At 38.8% G+C, this 22,390-nt stretch overlaps 1 protein-coding gene across 9 annotated transcripts in view; it reads left to right on the forward strand.

Annotated features, from left to right (window-relative positions):
• Positions 1 to 15,928, forward strand: part of PPP2R5E (protein phosphatase 2 regulatory subunit B'epsilon) — a 107,055-nt gene extending 91,127 nt beyond the window's left edge. For 5 of the 9 annotated variants that reach the window (XM_005285882.5, XM_042841310.2, XM_005285883.5 and 2 more), the window contains 10 exons: positions 1,621 to 1,751; positions 1,842 to 1,901; positions 2,537 to 2,645; positions 3,587 to 3,640; positions 3,744 to 3,794; positions 5,392 to 5,511; positions 6,469 to 6,596; positions 8,037 to 8,138; positions 8,768 to 8,911; positions 11,339 to 15,928. In XM_005285882.5, the coding sequence (XP_005285939.1) occupies positions 1,621 to 1,751; positions 1,842 to 1,901; positions 2,537 to 2,645; positions 3,587 to 3,640; positions 3,744 to 3,794; positions 5,392 to 5,511; positions 6,469 to 6,596; positions 8,037 to 8,138; positions 8,768 to 8,911; positions 11,339 to 11,438 (999 nt within the window). In that variant the 3' untranslated portion in view covers positions 11,439 to 15,928. The remainder of the gene's footprint in view (positions 1 to 1,620; positions 1,752 to 1,841; positions 1,902 to 2,536; positions 2,646 to 3,586; positions 3,641 to 3,743; positions 3,795 to 5,391; positions 5,512 to 6,468; positions 6,597 to 8,036; positions 8,139 to 8,767; positions 8,912 to 11,338) is intronic. The other 4 variants (XM_005285884.5, XM_065593783.1, XM_065593780.1 and 1 more) reach the window with 2 other exon arrangements.
• Positions 15,929 to 22,390: the final 6,462 nt, after the last annotated feature.

Consider the following 22,390-nt stretch of genomic DNA (forward strand, 5'->3'; position numbering starts at 1 on the left):
CACTTGCTTTCTTCTGGAAGCCTTGCCTATGTTCTGAAGTGTGTTTTGAATTGTCATATTGAATTATTTTTCTTTTCACTCTGTAGCTTACCTTGGTAGGTCCCCCCCCCTCCACTTTGTTTTGACAACACACTGTTGTCGTGTTTTAGCTTCCACTATCCGCTGAGATATGTCTTCTTAAAAATAAGAATATTATACTCCTGAGGTCAGAGTTTAATGTTTTTTTTCCAATGATAATATGATTGTGCTGTTTTTTCCTTCTAAGTATATACAGTAACATGCCCTAAAACCATATGTTAATTAATATTCACTGAACAGCTGAAAAGGATCTATTTAAACTGTGATTTGCCTTTTCCTTTTTTAGAGAACTTTTGATAGTGTCTGCAATTTCTTGTGGCTGACTAAAGTCAGGAGCCCAATTATACCGTTTCTTTAACTATTTTTAGATTACTATTTTCTATAATGTAAATATTACATTTTATTAGATTTTCCCCTCCACTAACTATATATTCTCTGTAACACTGCTATATCTGCACATATTTATTATTATTGTAGTTATTGTTGTTCAGATCAAAGGTGGTGATGTGACATTTTAGACACAATTAAGAAAAACAAGGTCACAGCAACAAGGAGCATACCATAGGTGCACTTGGAAAAAAAAATCTCTGATTTGTGAGAGCTCACCAGTTTTATTGGTATTCCCCATATTAAGCACTGAGATTATCTCTCAAACCAATAGATTGTAGAATCAAAGAAACTTTTTAAGTGCAACCACTGTGAAATCGACATAAGATAAAGTATACATACAGAACCGTAAACAGCTGTGGGTGGTGGGAGTGATGCATGTAGGAGAGGTGATGGAAGCAATAGGGAAAGGGAAACTCTTCCTTAGAGGATAATATTTAAAGCCCCAACCAAACACCAGTCAAACTGTTTCTTTAAAAGGTTTGAAATTGAATTAAAAATAGAAAAAACAACTTGAGAGAATTGGTAGTGTTCATAAAACACAAGTGGGCTCAAAAGTCATGCATTACATATATGTACAGTGTATGCCTGTCTCAGTTCAGGTCCTTAAAGATTTTGGGCATTAAATTGACATGACTGTGTTAATGAATTGGTATTCATATTTTGCAACTAAACTTTTTTTTTTACCATCTCTGGAATGTCACCAGTCCAAGTCCTCTGCTTAACAAGAAAGAATTGGAATAATTGATAAATGCTTTCATATATTTACAGGCTCGACTGTGGCAACTTGAGTTATAAACACTCCACAATACATTTTCTACAGAGTGCATTGGCTGGTATTCACACAGTTGACTGAATACCTCATCTTTATGTTGACTCCTTTCGAGTTTAATTAGCTCCTTTTCAGTTTCTGTATTTGTCAAAAGTTTTATTTTAATTTATTTAGATTTTAATTCTTTTAATACAGAGTTTTTATTGTGTATTTATTTTATTTTTGTCAAGAATGAAGGCAACAAATTTTTGTGACAGTTGTGTGCCCTCACACATATGCAATCTAGCTCATTGTATGTAAACTGTATAAGATTTTTAAAATAAAGCCAATTCACATTTCTTATGAGTCATCTGATTCTTAAATTACGTTTTCTTTTACAATAGCTTTTGGAGCTGTTTGACAGTGAAGACCCTCGAGAACGAGACTACCTAAAAACGGTCTTACACAGAATTTATGGCAAGTTTCTTGGTCTTAGAGCATTTATCCGAAAACAGATTAACAATATTTTTCTACGGTAAGTTTTGGGGGGAAACGGTTGTTGGGTTATAAATGTTTTAAGAAACTAAATATTTATTTATTAAAAATTTTTAACTTTATTTGATAGGTTTGTTTATGAAACTGAACACTTCAATGGCGTAGCTGAACTGCTGGAAATATTAGGAAGGTAAATGAACCTTTAAATAATAAGCCATCTCAGGCAGCTATGCTGAAAATTTCAGGGGTCAATGAAAAATATAACCCTAAGCTCTGATCCTGAAAACAGACTTGTGCACGTGCTTAACTTTAAGCACAGATTAAGTCTTAGCATACCTCTTTGCAAAGAGGATTTTATTGTGTGCACATTACAAAGTACAATCCTTTCTTACATTGTTCCTTGTGCACTTCATTCTGACTTGTACATTGCAAATTTTGTTTGAGCACACTAAACAGTTATTAGTGTGTTGGTTTCAGTGTGTTGCTAGTCAGTCTAATTGTAGTTAGTTCAACTGTCAGTTACCAAAGAGCACCTTAAACTCATTAATTTACCAACCAAATAGGCAAGGTCATACATATTAGGCAACAAAACTATATGACTGATCACATAGTTATTCTCATGTCAGAGCGTAACTACTATATAGCAATGACTAGAATGAACTGTACCTTGAACAGTGGCTAGTGCAAAGGTTCAGCACATATTAGGATAATACCTGCAGTCAGTCTGTCTTGTGTAATTACTTTACTTTGATAAAAACTACTTGTTCAGACCACAAGTAAATTTTCTGTGATGTCGCTAATCAATGTTTCTTTTCTTATTTCTAGTATTATCAATGGTTTTGCTTTACCTCTTAAAGCAGAGCATAAACAGTTTCTGGTGAAGGTGCTGATTCCTTTACATACTGTCAGGAGTTTATCACTCTTCCATGCACAGGTAGAAATTATAAAAAACATTTTCTGCTTGGTTAAAACAAAACAGTATGCTTGATTGCTTTGGAAATCTTTTGCTTAGCCAAAAAAAAAAAAACCTCCCGCAGAAAACTTTTGTCACGCGGAATAAAAATGAAACCAATAAGTATTTGGTAGACTTAATGCATTTTGTAGAATAAATCTGGTGGAATGTATAGATAGATTTAGATATATATATAGATAGATCTCTGGGTTTCAGATAACCTTTATATACCTGTAAGATATTGTCTAGCACTGAAACTCTGTAGGCTTTCTTCAGGCTCCCAATCTTTCTTCCCCTCTAATGAGCTGTCTTCCCCACTCATCCAGGCCCTGATTCTGCAGCCAGAGGTCTCAGTTGTTTTTGTCTCTTGCACTGTCATCAGTCTAGTCTTTCTATCTTGGTAATTCTTTACTCATCTGTCTAGTCTTTTTATCTTGGTAATTCTTTACACACTCACCCTCTCTGCACTTTGGCTCTAAATCGATCCTAATTTCTGCACTCTGGACTCGTTTTCTTAGTCTTTTATGCCAGTTTTTGGCAGTGTTGGCTCATCTCATGTAAGTCGTCGTGATGCTGATGCTGCCAAAAGTGTAAAAGAAATACATTCGCAGAACAATGAGCCTTTCAAAATGTTGCTTACATGAGTACAGTTGGAACCCAGAAAGTTCAAATGGTTTCAAAATGTACTTGGACGTATTCTTTCTTCACTTTTTGTTTGTTTCTTTGTTCTTTGCTGTTAACTGCAGCTTGGATGCAGTTGCAAATTCCCCTGACTCACGGTTTAAAATAGGATTTACAATTTAGAATAAGATGCATAATGAACTGTTCTGATTCTCTGTTCTTTTTAATACTGAACATGTCTTTTGAGTTCTCAGTAAAAATGTCATAATTTCATGTGTATATATATTTTTTCCCCTTCACAGCTGGCATATTGTATAGTACAGTTTCTGGAGAAAGATCCTTCACTCACAGAGCCAGTAAATATTTTTGTTTTTTTTTAATATATCTTAAACATCCAGATTTCCCAGCTGTGAAATTGTAAAATTTTATGTAAAATTTGCTTTCTCATTTGTAATTCAGGTCATTAGAGGTTTAATGAAATTCTGGCCGAAAACCTGCAGTCAGAAAGAGGTAAGTTCTATGTTGCTGTTAAGACTTCAGTAAAGGAGTTTGATAGTTCTACAGATAAATGTTAAAGATACTTTTCTCCCAGGAACATCCAGAGAGTTTCAGGTAAATACTATAGACAACTCTGAAATGCTATTGTGGATTTTGGCGTCTGTTTAACTCAGTCTGTGTTCAGACTGTCCTGTGTTGGTCATAATTTTGACAATAAAGAGAGGTGTCAAGCTGATGATAGTTATCATCTCTGTTGGCAAGTTAAGCATTATATTGTAGTATGCCAATATAAGTGTTCTTTCACAAGGGAGTGACTCTTCATGTAAAGAGAGCAAAAGTGAATGTTGCAGAATTATGTGAAAAATTATATTAGAAATTGCAGCAGTTTGTGTCAAGCCTACATTTTCAGAGGTGGGCTAGAGGTATTTTTAGCTTCTAACATAGATTGGCAATTAGTTGCATGATTACCTGATTTTGCAAATCTGAGTTTACACACTGATATTTATGGGCACAACAAGAGCATCTTTGTTTGAAAATTGGTCCCCAAAGACAAGCAATTAAAGATGGATCCTTTAATTACCAGGGTAAAATCCTGGCCCATTGAAGTCAATGAGAGTTTTGCCATTGTGTTCACTGGGACCAGAAATTCACCCCAGGTGCACAGTGTCATCTGTAAATTCCTTAGGGCAAAGACCATGCATTATAAGCTGTAAATAGAACACTAAGCATGTGTTGGTGTTCAGCAAATAATAATAGATCAGAGGCAAGATCCAGGAACTACTGAGTATAGAATTAATCACTCAGTTTGGGATTTAATACTAGGAGATGCTGAGAATGGAAGCTAATAGAAGTTGAGGATGTTCAACACCTTGCAGGTCGAAGGTTTTTTAACCATGATTCGAATGTAGTCTTGTCTTCTCCCTCTTACTTATGTTCACTCTCCCACTTAGCACCCATTACTGTTTCACAAATCCCTCAGCACTTCAGAGTCATTTGAACCTCCCTGTTCCCAGAGGAACAAATATGTCATATGGATATGAAAGGTGTGTGCAGGATTAGGGCCTAAATTGTGGGGGGTTATAGCACTTGTAACCTACAGAAACATACCTATTTCTGTATGAATACAACTATGGTTAGCTCTAAGTTCATTGCAAACGAGCTACAAAAACTGGTTCCCGTTGTTTCAAAGAATATCAGGGTTGGAGGGGACCTCAGGAGATCATCTAGTCCAACCCCCTGCTCAAAGCAGGACAAATCCCCAGACAGATTTTTTTTTTTTTTTAAACCCCAATTCATTCCCTCCTCAAGGATTGAACTCACAACCCTGGGTTTAGCAGGCCAGTGTTCAAACCACTGAGCTAATTGTGTTTAGTCTTAAAGTGCAACATTTTGAAAACTTGTTCCCCACCTGCTGTTAATTGTGGGGGCAAATCCTGAAATTTAGATACCTTAACTATCTGACTTCATCAGTAAATAAAGAGGATGACTACATTCTGTTGTTTGTGCCTGTAGAATTAGAGGATGGGTTGAGACCTGTTTGAAAACTTAGCCGATAAATTGCAAATACAAGAGTTGAGGAGTTCTGAATTTAACAATTACTTGTGTCTAGGTCATGTTCCTTGGAGAGCTGGAGGAGATCTTGGATGTGATTGAACCTTCACAATTTGTCAAAATTCAGGAACCTTTATTTAAACAAATTGCCAAGTGTGTCTCTAGTCCTCACTTTCAGGTCAGTAATACAAGTACATTTTTTTAAAAACAGGAATATAGTTTCTAAGATCTTGTGAATATACAAAACGAATGCCTAAATGCTGAGTTTGCATTGTACTGATTAGAACATATTTACTGTTTGTATATCCATGGACGGGTTTGTTACAGTAGCAGTACCTACACTCAGGGAAGATTGAAATAGAAAAAATATGAGACTCCAAGGGTGAGATCTTAGAGTCCATTCACATAACAGCACAAAACTTGCATCTCAAGTAAAGGAGGGCTAAGGTGGGTTGGGGGAAAGGGCATGTTAGAGGCAGGGTGACAGGATGCAGTGCTTCAGTGATTCTAAGCAGTTCTCCTTACCTGTCCAGGTAGGCATGGAGGCTGCTGCAACTCAGACAGCCCCCCAGGGCAGTCTGAATTATCCCAGCAGCTGCTCCAGCCCCTAGAGTAGCCTAGAATCAGGAGGGTGCAATCCTAGTTTAATGCCATCTTAGCCCAACCCCCGCTTGCCCTGGGCTTTGATCCTGCCTCTTGTGAGATGCTTCATACTCTTGGCTCCCTTTGATTTCTCTGGGAGACAAGGATTTGAAGCAAGCCGCAGCAGGTACTCTGCACTTACCCTGGGTTCAGGGCGTATGATGTTGACCATAAAAGTGATCCAAATAGATTTTAGTTCATACGTAACCTTTCACCAAATAAGAAATTATAATGAAATCAGACACTGAATACTTACACATTAATTTTAATATTGATCATGTTTTAAATGTATTTTATATTTACTTTAAAAGACCACCTTACATTAAAGCAAGTTATGCCCTGGATAAAATAGAAATTTCATTTAGAAACTAATGATAACCTATTGATTGACTCTGACGCTATTTGTTTTGTGGCATGTTTTCTGTAAAATATAACAAATTTGTAGATAACTGATTTTCTCCTAATGGGTTTTGTTCCTCCCTCCCCATCAAAGGTGGCAGAAAGGGCGCTGTATTATTGGAATAATGAATACATCATGAGTTTGATAGAAGAGAACTCCAACGTTATACTTCCCATCATGTTTTCCAGTCTTTATAGGATTTCCAAAGAACACTGGAATCCGTAAGTTTTGGCATTATCTTTCATCTGTCCACTTGCTGAAACCTATATATTCAACCCTGGAAATTCCAGATAAAGAAAACTTGAAATAGCGCCAAATTCAGACTTGATGTAAACAGATGCCACTCTATTAAAGCCAATGGGATTTAAACCAGAGCTGAATTTGGCAAAATCTGAACTGTGTAGGATAAAAGCAGCAGTGCAGATTGTTTTATTTCCAAAATATGTTAAGGCAGCTAATGTAATATTTTTTTAAACTTTTGTATTTATTTTTTCATCATAAATACAATATTTTATTTCTATTGTTTTTGTATAATTACCAAGAAAAAATGCCAGGCACCAAACGTTTCTAATGCTCTGTCAATACGTTTCTATAAACTGGTTTACAGAATAAGTTTGACTGTAAATTGGCCCAGACATACCCCTTGATCTTAATACATCTCTGTAGATACATAATAATATTTTGAGTGGTGTCATATAATCAGTGGCAGCAGCATTTTTCTAAACATTAGCAGGTGCATACACATTTCAGTAGATTATTTTTATAAATGTATTCAAAGACAATGGCAGCTATTAAGTCGTTATTAATCAACAGTTAGCTCACAGTGAGATCCAAGTTATTTGCTAATAGAGAAAACCTACATTCTCAAACTCTACTGCTGCTGTACACTCTTAAAAAAAGACATTTTCATCTTGACACGATCAGGATGATGTACCTGTCCTATTTATCTGGGTTTTTTGTTGTTGTTTTTGTTTGTTTGTTTGTTTGTTTTACAGTAGTCTAGGGCAGTGGTTTTCAAAATTCAGGTCACGACCCAGTACTGGGTTGCAGAATGCAAGGCACTGAGTCGCCTTGCTCAGCACCCAGGGATCCTGGTGGCTGGCCAGTAAGAACTAGTAGTCCCTACCTGTTCTGACACCACGCTGTGCCCCAGAAATGGCCAGCAGCAGGTCCGGCCAATGGGAGTTGGGGGGATGGTGCTTGCAGGCAAGAGCTGTGTGGAGCTGCCTGTGCGCCTCCGCCCAGGAGCCGGACTTGCTGCTGGCCGCCTCCAGGGCACAGTGTGGTTGGTGGTGCCAGGACAGGCTGGAAGCCTGCCTCTGCATCCCAGCTGCGCCGCTGACTAGGAGCTGCTGGATGTAAGCCCACGCCCCAATCCCCTGCCCCAGCCCTGAGCCCCCCCCAAACCTGGAGTCTCCTGCACCCCAATCCCCTCATCCCAGTCCCAACCCCTCCCCCCCCCCCAGCACTGCTTTACCGCGTTATATCCGAATTTGTGTTATATCGGGTCGCGTTATATCGAGGTAGAGGTGTAGTAGGAGATTAGAATCAGGTTCAGCTATTCCAATAAGAAAAGTTCAGGAAAGTGTGTAAATTATTTTTTGTTCTTATTCAATTTCAACTGAAACTAATAGATTCCTTATCTTTTTTGTATTTCACAGGGCTATTGTGGCTTTAGTCTACAATGTGTTGAAGGCGTTTATGGAAATGAACAGCACCATGTTTGACGAGCTGACAGCCACTTACAAGTCAGATCGTCAGCGGTAACTTTTTAAAGCTTTTTTGTCAGCTGTGCATAAGGCCTGCTGTTTAATTTTTTCCTCACATTCTGCTGTGATTGCATAATTTCACACATAATTGATTGCAATGCCTCATTTTTTTTTTCTGCATGCTCATTAGCCTTCTCCTTGCAAGATGCCAGATAATATCATGAATAGGTGGTTGTTTTCTCCCCTATGAAATACAGTACCCGTTGCATAGCTTGTGGATCTGCATTCCTCACAGAACTCCTTTTGGCACCACATTCCAAAAGACTTAAATGTATCAAGATTTTCAGTAATAAAAGAAGAACAAGGGTTTAAAGATATCACTTTGCTTAAAGGCTTCAAAAAGGGTGGAGGTTGGACATGAGGGATTTCCTCAACACATGACTCACCATAAGACCCATCCTACTTATCCTGCATGTGGTCTTAAGCCTAAGTGGCACCTTTCAGCCCTTTCAGTTTTTTCCTTTTTCACGGATCTTGATATAGCCGAGTCCTTTAGAGTGCAGGATCCAGTAGATGCACCATTCATACAATCATTAGTTGCACCCTAGTAAAATGTTTTTTGTCTATTTTCCTTAATCTTCATTCTCCAATTATAGTGCATCATCTTTTGTCTAAAATTTCAGCTTATCCAAAGCGGCAGGTGAAAAAAATGAGGAAACTTCGGGAACTCCGGGCAGTTTGCGACTTCGTTTAAGTCGTGCCTTTTGTGTGACTCGGGGTTCCCACAAGCAAAGCGAAGGGTACTGTATGTCATCAAACCTTGTTAGGTTAGTATAGCCTCTGAAGTCTTTTGGAGGCCATGATACTGTTGAATTATGTGACCAGGTTCATAGTTCACATTCCTTTTGATTTGATTTGCTTTGCTTTTATATATAATAAAATGCAATGTTTTATACATTTAAAAATCTGTAATTGATGAGTTAGATGGTACACTGGATTAATGACTGCACTAACGTTATTTCTGGAGTCCTGGGTTTAAACCTGAGCTGAATTGTAGGTGACTTGATGGTTTTTGTTCAGGCCCTGGTAGACAAGGTTCAGTCTGTCAGATTAGCTGACATCATCACTGTACAATTTGTAGTGTGTGCGACACAGAATCCTAGGACTAGGTGTCTGATCCAGGAAGGTTCTGAGAAGCCTCAGCTATTACTGAAATCAATGGATGCTGGAGGGACTTTTTATCTCATGAGGCATTCAGAGTTTCACAGGATCAGACCCTGCCATAGCATGTATGTTGCAGGTAATGACTGTGTGGAAGAGCTTTCTTAGCACTTGCTTACATGACCTCTACTGTATCTAGGGCTGGTGCTGATCTTTTAAATATATTTATTCATAAATTATTATTTTAATATATATACTAGAATGTAAAAAATGGGATAACTTCAAATATTAAACCATGTTTAATATTAACAATTAAACAATCACAGTTTGCTGAGATAAAGACTTCTTAGGGTTCTGTGGACAAACATGGGCAAGTATTCGAACATTTTTCCATAGGAGATTGGATTTTCGTTTACTAAGTGCTGGTGAAAAATTCATTAGTATTTGTAAGGAGTGTTGTCGGTAGAAGTGGTAAATAGTTCAGTAAGAACTTGATAATGGGAACCCTCAGAATGAAATTCAGGTGTAAGAACACACATTTCAAAGGGGCAAGGTGAATTGTAGTCCAGTCCAGTTGACTTCAGTGTGATTAATCACAGGATCAGGGCATAGGAATAGAAATAAGTTATAATAGACTTATGTTGGGTTCCCCAATAGAACAAAGTTTACAAAAATAAGAGTGATGTATAGCCAAGTTATTTAGAATTTGTTAGGGCTAAAGTTTTCAGTGTCAATGAATAATAATAGTTCAAACATAGATGAACTAATGAGGTAACCTACTGAAATATTTTAGAAAGAAAGGATACATGATATAGTGATTAGATAATATAATGATAAATTTCTGGTAAGTGTATTCACCATTTCTTATATTTAATTTTGAATATTTTTCAGCAGCTATGTGTAATGAAAGTAGTAACTATGGATGAAAACAGATGTTTGTTTCTAACCAAGAATGGTGTTAATAGATATGGCCAAATGACTGCTTTTTGACTAAATGTATGCAGCCTAAGTGATGTGAATTTCCCAGGTAGCAAGTTGTACCAGAATAAAGCTTCTAAATCAGTGGAATATTTTGAGAAACTCTGCAGTGTGACAAATTGGGAATCTAGATTTCAGTACCCTAGATGTCCATGATGTTCATGTTCCCATTGGACCTGATCCTGCAATTGAAAGCTCTCTCCAACTTGTAGCATCAAGACCATATGTACTCCATGTGTTGTAGTTGTTATCAGAACACATTGACTTAATTTTATACTTATTTAAAGGCAATTACAACATTGTCCCCACATTATAGCATAAGGCCCATATTAACTCCAAATAACCAGTGACAAAGAAAGAGAACTCAGAGAATAAACAAATTAAGAAAGTTCTAGTTTAGTTTTTAATTTTTATTGGGTTTCCCCTGAAACCTCTTCCACTCAGTTTCCCAAGAACTCAATTGGACTACAATCTTGTCACTCTGATTCCTTTATCTAATTAGGCAGCACAATCTGTTGGTAAAGCAAACATTGCACAGATTATTTTGTAGGGATTCAGTAGGAATAAAGACAAATGCATTGAATGAGGGTCAGATCCTGCAACTGGATTCACACTAGCTACACTGGGATGGAGCACTGCTGAAGTTAATGTGGTCTTGTTAAACCTAGCCTATTCTCTCAAACATTAATGAAAGCAAGAGAGACCCTAATAACCTTCTTTAAACAAATAAATAAACTTGAAATTGTGAAATAGAACTTGGCCAAAAAGTATATATTAATCTGAAATGTAATATATTTGCTTCATAAAATATTTTAATATAATTCTAATGTGAACTAGCTATTTTTGCTCTATTGTAAAATTAACATAAGTAAAGATTTTTAAACTTTTTTTTATTATATCCCATCTTCTGTTTCTTTTAGTTTTGTTCAGCATTTTTGATGTAGATAAACTAAAATTTGGAGTAAAAAATGTGTACTGAAAATAAATATACATTAGGGAAAAATGCATGTGCATTAGAAAAATTATTGCTTATAGCTTATATCAAATAAGTATTTTTGGATAGGTACTTTTAAAGCTTCCTTGCTGTTAACACTTCATTTTATTTTATCTGCTAGTGAGAAGAAGAAAGAGAAGGAACGTGAAGAACTGTGGAAAAAACTGGAGGATTTGGAGTTAAAGAGAGGTCTTAGACGTGATGGAATAATTCCAACTTAACAAAAGAAACAAAGCAGCATTATTAACCTGTGGAGTCACACATTTATGTAGTAGAAGATGGAGCAACAGTTTTCTGTATTGTGCAACTTTACAGTAGATTTCACATTTGTTTCATTATTACAACAGCACTGTATATAACTGTCTCTAAGTAAAGGAAAAAATAAGGACTTTTCTCCAAAGTTTGGACAGCAGATGGACTTCTCAGAACTTTGCAACATAATCATTGTTTTGACCCTTCTTTAAAACCAGTCTTCAAAGATCTGTTGATGAAAATTGCTATGTCAAAATTTCATTGTCAGGACCTGTTCCTTATTTATCATTAGCAGAGAGTATGATACAACTTTCAAATGTGAACAATCTTAAATTTAGCTTGCCTTTCTGCTAAACTGTTAAATGTATTTATAGTAAAAGAGAAAAAAGATTGTCATTTCCTTTTGAGTTTGTGTAACATCCTCCTTCTCTGGATAACTTTACTGTAATTTGACATTTTTTTCCCTTTTGCACATCTTCATAATTTGAATGTCCATGCAGATCAGGGCCATGAAAAATATAGGTCCCTAAGGTTTTGTTTACTGGTGTGAGTATCTTTCCGGTACCAGGCTAGCACTGGTACTCCTTCAATTTAAACATTAGGAGTAAAAATAAAGAGATGATAAACGTAGTAGGGAAGGAAATTTCAGATTAATGCATCAATTTATTGTGAATCCACACTGTCTTGAATCCTTTGAAAATGGGCAATAGTAACACCATGAACATCAGTACCTAACCAGTATTAGTTACATGTCATTGGACACACATACCAGAGCTGTTTTGGTAATACTAATGGCTAAATGATTACTATATACGTTTTATTGGACCATTTTGAAATTATAACGACAAACGCTAAACAGTACAAGTATGAAATTGATCTCCAGTGGTCATGGGTCTAATTGGGAACAGAGCTGAGCAAACAGTTTGGACTGTTTGGAGTTGTTGCCTTACTTTTTAATATGTATTTATAAAGTATTCCAGCAAAAGAGGATGTAGCCTCTAAAAAACATACTATAGTGTTTTTGTGACTGTAGTACTATTACTCATCACAGCGCCAGCCCTATGGTTTTAGCTGGAAAGGATTCTGGATAATATACTTCTGCATTCTGAAGTGGATGCTCATTCCTAACTACTGTATTTGTTACCAAAAGTGGTTCTACAAATGCTACTGAAAAAAAATTCTGGAAATCCTAATGTCCTGAGTATTAATAATAAAGTTTAAAATGCTTTTATATCAAAGGTGCATTGTGACCAAATTGTTTAAAAGAAAAAAAAGAGGGCTGTATTATAAGTATGCATTATTGGCTATCTGCTTTGTATTTAAAAGTGGAATCTTACATCTTTGATCGGTAAAATGCTGATAAGACTTATGTACAGTATATATTTAGCTAATGCAGTTGCATTATTTTATATCGAAAGGTATGTGTTTCAGGATTTTTCTCCAGGATGCTTTTGAACTGTTATAGACATATGACAACAGTGAGTTGATAATCCTAAACCATCAATCCAGCAGTATTTATGGTATAAAGCTGACTTGGTGTTCATGAGTCTTTGTGTTAGTTGCAAACATGAACTTATGACCTGTTGCCATTGATAGAAATACAGTATAAGTACGAGCTTGTATATTTTTCTTCCTACTATTCAAATATACAGTAGAATTTGAGGTTTTCTTGTTTCCAGGTGCGCAAAAAAAAAAAAAAAATGGCGGGAGGGGAGCAGGAATCCAATCCCAGCTTACTGACTGTTTCAGGATTATCAGGTCACAGTTTGTACACATGGGTCTGCACATTGGATGTTGTAAATGCAACAACTTTGTAAAAACTTGACACTGTTAATTCTGAAAAAAGAACAGAAGTAAACTAGTCATATGCATCACAAAACATCACAACATGGTTTAATGGGATTAATATAAGCCTCTTATAAGAAGAACACTGACTGGGACTCAATGTAAACTTGGCAGATACAGTCAGTGAAACATTTTATTTTAAAAGTGCTGGAACAAAGGTGCAAGCTCAGATCTGAAGATTAAATAAATTTATAACAAATCATCCCTTAACCCTTTGATTTTTGACAGCCTTTTTGTTTCTACTACAGGTTGGGGTTATATTTAGTAGTGTGACTATGTCTGAAATTAACATGCTGTATGAGAGGATGCATTTAAACTCATGCCTGACTAAACTGTGTTAAATGGTCAACAATTGAACTATTATGGTGGGAAGAAATCTTGGTGTTTCCATTTTTTTTTTCTGCTTGGTGGAATTAAAAGAAATAATGTGACATTAGAAAAAGACACCTTGTCCTGTACTTAGAAATTTAGGTGAGTGTTGACCATTCTTGGATGTTCTTGGTTTCAGCATGACCTACTGGAATTGATTATACAAAACGGATGAGAACCTAACTGGTTGCAATATTTTGTTACCTCTAATGGGGGATACTGGGGAGTATCTAAAGTGATTTTCACTTCCAAGATGGAATGTTTCTTTAAATTGAATGAGGTAATGTGATGTTAGTCATGCGACTCTAAAAAGGTGAGGTCAGTCTGAGGTTGTACTTTGTGATGTACTTAAAGAAGCGCTTGCCATAGTACTACAGAATCCACGCAATCCACTGTTGGCTGCAACCCAAAGGCAATATACTGCTCCTGTCCCACTAGAGTCCATGGGAGGTTTATGCAAAGATAAAGGCAGCATATGGACTTAAGTCAATTGTGATCAGTGCATCTGTTCATTTGTGATTTTGTTTGCTTCATGGTTTTGAGAAACTACTTTTTTTGTTAGTTTTTTGTAGACTGCTAACATTACAGTTGATGGGAGATCACTCATGTCTTGTACCATATTGGTTACAGGGGAAAGGACTGAATGTTGTCGGGTAAAAGTAATGAACTACATTTTCAAAACTAGAGCCTTGCATCAGGTTATGGGGATGTAACAGCTGTAAAAGTTCTTCTTGCATACTTTAAATTGAGCATGCATTGCTTTCTTCATCTTGCAAGCTTTCCTTATTCTTTTCTTTTCATTGCTATTGAGTGTTTTTTGTCTCTCTTCCAAACCTTTGAATGCTTTAAATAAAAGTACTCTAATGCCATTGGAGTATTTGCAAGCAGGGTTACAGTAAATTAATCTTGGTTTTGTTAGCATAAATAGAAGGATTTAATTTATTTTTATCTCCTTCTATATATGGAACAATCCAGGATGCAGAGCCAAGAACTGCTTGAACTAGAATTGAAGCAGCTGTACTTATATTGTACATGTGTAAGTATAGCCTCAGGCTCTCTTACACTATGGAAAAAGAAAATATATTACGAGCTTTAAAAGCTTTTTTTATTGTTTTGTGGGAGAGTTGGAGAACTGGATAGATATTTCCTCCCCCAGTGCACCTCATTTCCCTTTCAATTGGGAGCACACAACTGGCTTAGGAGGCAGAGATGCTCTTTTTTCAATACTGAGAGTTGCCCTGTGACAAAATGAGGGTGATAAACAGGCATGATGAAAGAATGTTTTTATTTGCACATTAATATTTTTATTTTTGTATCTTGGCTCATCGGCTTTCCAAAATAGCTGTGTAATGAGCCACAAACTAGTTTTTCTAGTAGGTATTGGCAGTGAGTTTTTTATATTCCCCAAGATTTTCCTTTCAGAGCCTGTATAAAAGGATTGTGTATCCTTGAAGCAAAATTCAGCTAACTTTGATTTAGAAGAAAGTTTTATCCAAGTGCTGCTTACTATCCACAGAAGCAGCAGCATTTGTTTAAGAGAAACAGACATTCTATCATGACCTCTCTGAATACAGGTTTATTTTTTTTTTTGGATCATTTACTGTAAATATGTTATAATCATAACCTCATGTATTGATGAGGGGGTTTCAAATATAAATAATACCAATACATTTCTTGTCATTGTCCTATTTTTGATTGTAGTGTAAAGAATGACCTGCTCATGCTTTTTGTTTAAAAATTAGCATTAGAGTAATAGATTTTTTGATATTTTAGTATTTCATTGTTTAAGCAGGAGAGGGCAGCAAAAGTTCATTTCCCACTCTTCCCCCCACCCCCCCAAGAATGCCATGGTCCATTACTGTTTTTAAATCTAGATGCAGTTAAACTATTGGGTGGGTGGGGAAATAAAACATTTTTTATATATGAAAAGTTGCTTATGGAAATATATAGACTGGTCTAACCAGACTATGAAAATGTCTTCTATGCTACAGCAAGGTAATAATAAAAAGAAAAATCTTCCACCTCTGGTAAATCTTCTTACCTCTGGGTAAAGTGAAGCAGGTCTTAAAGACTTGGATTCAAAATGTCATTCTTTGGACATCGTTTACTTTCTTAAAAATGGTATTAAAGAAACAAACTCAAACTCAATGGTGCTCCCAGATATAAATGTGTATCCTTTCTCTTTTGCACATGTGCAAGAGGCTCTGTACTGTGGGTGCATCTAATAAAAAAGCAATGAAGTGTTTTCCAGGCGCGTGGCTTTTTTTCCCCTGTCTATACTTCACATGCCTTTTCAGCAATGGTCTTCCAGCCATTGGATATCATTTCTTGTAAATGTCAAACATTAAGGTATCTCAGTGATGGAAAGATGTTGCGTTAGTGAGACAGGAATGTTAAGGCTCTGTGAGAATTTCCATTATAAGCTCCCAGTTTTCTTTTGGAGTGTGGTGATTGGTCCTCTTAAATTGCAACCACATCTGAGTCTAAAGGAGACCTTAAAACCATTGGATATGGGAGCATGGGCATTGGCTCTGTGACATGCTTCCACTAACCCTTGTCAACCTTGAGCTCTGCAGGTGTGGAAAGGGCAAGACTGGTTGCGCTTCATGATACCATTCTGCCCCTTCAATCTGTGATCTAGACTGCACTGTCCTATTCAGTTCTCCCAGTCAGAATCTGCAGTTCTTCACACACACACACACAGAGCCCAGGAAGATGGGGATGAACCCAGGCAGAGGCCAATAGGCGGATCCTGTTAGCGTGTGACTCCTGCAGGAGTTGTGCAACCATGGAAGTCAAAAGACCAGCAGTGGAGGCACAGGGATCCCTTCCAGATGGCACTGGACTCAGCTAATCCTCTGGGATCTGTGGATTGAACCCCTTTCATGTTCTGTAAGGGCGCCAGGGCAGGGGGTAGCCTGTGTCATAAGGAATGATCATTTGCCCAATAATCTTGATTTAAAGGTTTCAAATCCTTAGGTAAATTATTCCATTGGTTAATTAACCTCTGTTAGAAATGGGTGCCTTGTTTCATCTCTCAATTTATCTAGCTTCAGCTTCCAGCCACTGGCTCTTGTTATACCTTTTTCTGCTAGAATGAAAAGCCCTCTCCTGTCAGAAATCTTGTCCCTACGTAGGGACTGTGATCAAGGCATCTCTTAACCTTCTCTTAGATTAAACTACGTAGATTGAGCTTCTTTAGTCTCTCGTAAAGTGTTTTCCAGTCCTTGGAAGGTTTTCCAGTCCAGTTGTAAGAAATTAATATCCTCAGTGAGTTACTGCTCAGTGTGGATTTCTCTGTTGATTATTGTTAAAATAGGAAATCATCTTTAAAGACTCAGAGGTATTTAAAAAAAGCTTCTTCGTATTTGCAGTACTAGTACCATAGGGCTTGTCTGCATCACCCTGCAGTTCAGACTGCAGGGCTGGGAATTGCAGAGCGCTCTAGCATGCTGCGCTCTAACTGCCCCGTGTGGACACTGCGGGCGTGAACCAAAAGGTCCCTAGTTAACGTTAACGTGGGTCTCCTTCAAACAGGTAACCTAAACACAGGTATCTTTTAGTTCTCTCCAGCAGCATCCGCGTGAGGCAGTTACAGGACAATTCTTTGGTGCACACTGCAGTCCACACCCCTAGTCTGCAATGCAGCCCAATGTAGACATAGCCATAGTTACTTTGCTAATTCCCTCAACCTCAAATTTCCTTCCCACAAATTCTCAGTTTCTCAGCCAGCAGCAGACCTTCATTCCATGTTAAATTCAGGATTGCCCCACAAATTATGGGCTGCCATCAATCATAAGTAGGGCCCTACCAAATTCATGGCCATGAAAAATGCGTCACACACCGTGAAATCTGGACCCCCACCCCTGTGAAATCTGGTCTTTTGCGTACTTTTTCCCTATACTATACAGGTTTCACGGGGGAGACCAGTGTTTCTCAAATTAGGGGTCCTGACCCAAAAGGGAGTTGCAGGGAGGTCACAGGGTTATTTTACGGGGTCGCAATATTGCCACCCTTACTTATGTGCTGCCTTCAGAGGTGGGTGGCTGGAGACTGGCAGCTGTTGGCCGGGAGCCCAGATTTGAAGGCAGAATTGCCACCAGCAACAGCACAGAAGTAAAGGTGCCAATACCATGCTATGCCATGCCATCCTTACTTCTGCACTGCTGCTCTCCAGCTGCCCAGCTCTGAAGGCACCACTGCCACCAGCAGCAACGGAGAAGTAAGCCCCCCTACAATAACCTTGCGACACCCCCCCCCCCCCACAACTCCTTCTTGGGTCAGGACCCCTACAATTACACCACCCTGAACTTCAGATTTAAATAGCTGAAATCATGACATTAACGATTTTTTAAATCCTATGACTGTAAAATTGACCAAAATGGACTGTGAATTTGGTAGGGCCCTAGTCATAAGTCTGTGGGTACCTCTGCGCTACGGGCTTTCACTCCCAGAGAACAGAAGTCTATATTTACACATTTTCAGTTTAACGTACATTGTAGCATCACTTGTGGCATTAATTGAGAAACTGCTTAAAGGGCTTGAGTTAGCAGCTGAAATTATCTGTGTCTTAAAAGATTAAATGCTGAAGGCAAAGAGTACGCTGTACATTTGCTAATAAAACATTTTGAAAGAAGCCTTGCTAACAACTGTTTGCTGTGACCTGACACTTTTTAAAAGCTGATTGCAGCCCAGGCACGTGAAAATCACATTACATTGACATTTTTTTCCCAGTTGTTTCTCGGTGTTCTCATTATTCCAATCCTTTTATTTTACATCAGACGAATGTGTTTTCCAATAAGCTGGAAATGTCTGTTTCCCAAATGCCAGGGTTGTTGTTTTTTCATTGCCTCTTTTATGCAGACAAAGAAATACTGCACTCTGTAAAGTTTGACAGCTGCACTGATCAAATTAGGTGCAGCTATTTTTTAAAAGTCGGATAGAATAGTCTGTTGTTTGAAAGAAGCAGATGTAGGCCCTGTTGCTGTGGGGATGCACCACTAGGATGCTCTAGTAAAGGTAATAGAAGCCACAACTATATTAAATGGCTTGTTTTCAACCCTTATGTGATATGGTTGGTGGACTGTCCTTACCTTCCTTTCCTGTATTGATTCATGTGTCATCTCAGTCTGTGGCGTGGGAAGGCCTCTGTGTGCTGGCCATGGCTTCAGTGCCATCATAGCTGTTTACCTCATCCCAGCCAACCACGATGCCCAAATGAATGTTCATTTGTGATCAGACTTCGGTTGTGTCTCAACTTACAGCAGCTTGGGTATAAATAGCAGTGGAGATGGTGAGGCATTGCTTAGGAGAGTACAGACAGGCCAGAATCTTTAGGCTATCTACCCTATGCGCCCAAACAGTGCTTGCATCTACTCTGCTATTTTTAGCAGTGCGGTGTCCCGCTGCCAGACTCTTTCCCCCCAATACCACCTCCCCACAAGAGCCTTTCACTGCCACGTGAAGCTATACACCCCAGTGTGGACACAGCCTGCTTTTCACTGCAGCATGTAGCTGCACGTAGTCTATATGCCACTGCTCATGTAGACAAGGTCTTAGGTGAACATGTAACTGCACTCTCTAGCTGTTGACAGGCTAAACATTTCCCCCTAGTGGTTATCAATTGCCGGTAGCTGCGACACATGGAGCTATGAGGATGGCTTGCAACCTCTCCTGTCAGGCTTAACCATGTCAGTGTTGGGGAGGATCAACTGCCAGTGGTTGGAAGGGTGGGAGTAGCACAAATAGTGGTGTGTACTGGTGGAAATTTAATAGTTGGCTGGGGATAGGGTGTCGTCTTGTTTGGAGATGGGATTCTTTTGGGAAACTTTTCTGTTGTTCTTTCCTCCCCCTCTTTATCCTCCTTTAAGGCCCTGCATCACCATCATGTCCATAATGTCAGGAAGGAACTTGCCAACGGAGGGTCCAGAATCTTTCCATCTTCATTAGCAGCAGGGCTGGATTTAGGAACTGTATGATTGATTGGAGGCCTAGGTCGGGATTTGGCTCTGGTTATTGGGATAAGGAGTTGAGGACTGCAGCTTTGACATGGGTTGACCATCAACCCATTTAGTTTAATGTTACAAGTTCACCCCAGCTTTTTCTGGTGCAGCAGGCACATCCGATTGGTCTGTTCACAATTTCATTTCAGATATTTTCTTACCAGTAGTACTATACAACTGGTGGATATGATTACCTTTTGCTAGGCTAATGGGACATTATGGTCATCTATTGACACAATGACTCCCCAGCACGCTCTGCAGAAGTCCCCTTGGCTGTACAGATGAAATGCTTGGGATGGAAGGATTGCAGGTTTAAACCAAAAGATATACCAACACTGATAGTTTTTGAAACTAGGACAGGCATTTGGAAGTTCAGACGTGTTAATGGATAGGCCCCTACCAAATTCACAGTCCATTTTGGTCCATATCACAGTCATAGGATGTTAAAAATAGTAAATTTCATGATTTCAGTTATTTAAACCTGAAATTTCATGGTGTTGTAATTGTAGGGATCCTGACCCAAAAAGGAGTTATGCAGGGTCACAGTACTTCTATCCTTACTTCTGCACTGCTGCAGGTGGTGGCGCTGCCTTCAGAGCTGGGTAGCTGGAGAGCGATGGCTGCTGGCAGGGAGCCCAGCTCTAAAGGCAGAATCACTGCCAGCAGCAGCGCAGAAGTAAGGATGACATGGGATGGGATGGTATTGCCACTTTTATTTCTGCACTGCTGCCTGCAGAACTGAGCCCTCAGTCAGCAGCTGCCACTCTCCGGCCGCCCAGTTCTGAAACAGCAGTGCAAAAGTAAGGGTGCCATGGTCTGGTATTGCCACCCTTACTTCTGTGCTGCTGCTAGCAGGGCGCTGCCTTCAGGGCTAGGCATCTGGCCAATAGCCACCGCTTTCCAGCCGCCAAGCTCTGAAGGAAGCACAGAAGTAAGGGTGGCAATACTGTGACCCCACACAACTCCCTTTTGGGTTTGGACCCCCAATTTGAGAAACGCTGGTCTCCCTGTGCAATCTGTATAGTGTAGGCTAAAAGCACACAAAAGACCAGATTTCATGGTCCGTGACACAGTTTTCACAGCCATGAATTTGGCAGGGCCCTATTAATGGAGCTGCTATACTAAGGGCTGTGGTTTATTTGTATCTCAAAGTAAACTGAAAATTGGCAGAAATACACTCTTGGTTTGCTTGAGTGAGGAAATGCGGAATTCAGACAGTGTTAATTAGTTATTAGTTCACAGGCTATTTCACAGGCACAAAGGGATATTATCCGCATTTGCTCTACGTGATACTCCTCAGACAATAGTTGATTCACATAGTTTGTATTATAGAGTAGATTCCAAGTGTCAATTATGATTGAACTAATATAGTTCTTAGGAGTATGAAGGAAACAATGTTTCCTTCTGTAACTCAGTAATTCACACGATCGCATTTTAATGATATGCCATTAAGTGATATATGTTCAACAAGGCTCAGCAGAGACAGATTTTAAAAAACAGCACCGAACCAAACAAATTGAACAAGGTGCAGGTACCTGTGACCACACCTTAGCAGGAGGGAGAGGTTGAAGATCAGGGAAGAGGTCAAGTCTTTTGGTTATCTCCAAACCTGATAGATTCCCCTACTATGTAGTTTTGCTGGTCTCATAGCTGATGTTGTGAAAGGTTTGGAATATCAAGATTCCCGTTAGGTATGGTACAGGGCTTGTTTCAAACTGATATCAGGACATAGTTCTGTCTGCTCCAGCAGAGGCCATAGCTAAGTGACTCTTCTATTTAAAATGGTTTCATGTCATAAGCTTCAGTTCCCTCTAAAATTTCCAGTCTGGATCATTAAAAGAACATTTGCCTACCTCAAAATCTATTGCCACATAGTTGAATATGCAAACCTGTAGGTTTTCCCCTCCAATGAGAGCTCTAAAGCGTTCACAAATAACACATTTTAAAAACTGTGACCTCTCATTTTGCCATTGCTTGGGGGGGGAGAGATAGCTCAGTGGTTTGAGCATTGGCCTGCTAAACCCAGGGTTGTGAGTTCAATCCTTGTGGGGGCCACTTAGGGATCTGGGGCAAAATCAGTACTTGGTCCTGCTAGTGAAGGCAGGGGGCTGGACTCGATGACCTTTCAAGGTCCCTTCCAGTTCTAGGAGATAGGATATCTCCATTAATTTAATTTAGGGGGGAGGGATAGCTCAGTGGTTTGAGCATTGGCCTGCTAAACCCAGGGTTGTGAGTTCAGTCCTTGAGGGGGCCACTTAGGGATCTGGGGCAAAATCAGTACTTGGTCCTGCTAGTGAAGGCAGGGGGCTGGACTCAATGACCTTTCAAGGTCCCTTCCAGTTCTAGGAGATAGGATAAATCCGAGAGACCAATTAAAGATCCATTGAGGTCTGTGATTTGGAAGTTTTAGTCTCAACTTGGACAGGGGCTCAAATAGATTTTAGCTGATTGTTTCAGTGCTATAATTTCCATGTATTCTCAAAAAAGCTACTTATCTGATAACTAGCAGCCAAGTTACTCGAGTCTTTTGATCCTAAAAATCACACTGTCATTTATAGACCGTGAGTGAAATTTAAAGGGAAGCATGCTGCGGCAGAAATATTCAAGACTACTATAGAGAAGGATAGCGGCCTTTCACCAGTTCCTCTGTAGATAAATCCCTCCAACTTGGATTCCTTGGGCTCCATGGTTAAGATTTGGAAATT

This window comes from Chrysemys picta, chromosome 4 (assembly GCF_011386835.1).
Source record: "Chrysemys picta bellii isolate R12L10 chromosome 4, ASM1138683v2, whole genome shotgun sequence".
Lineage (NCBI taxonomy): Eukaryota > Metazoa > Chordata > Testudines > Emydidae > Chrysemys > Chrysemys picta.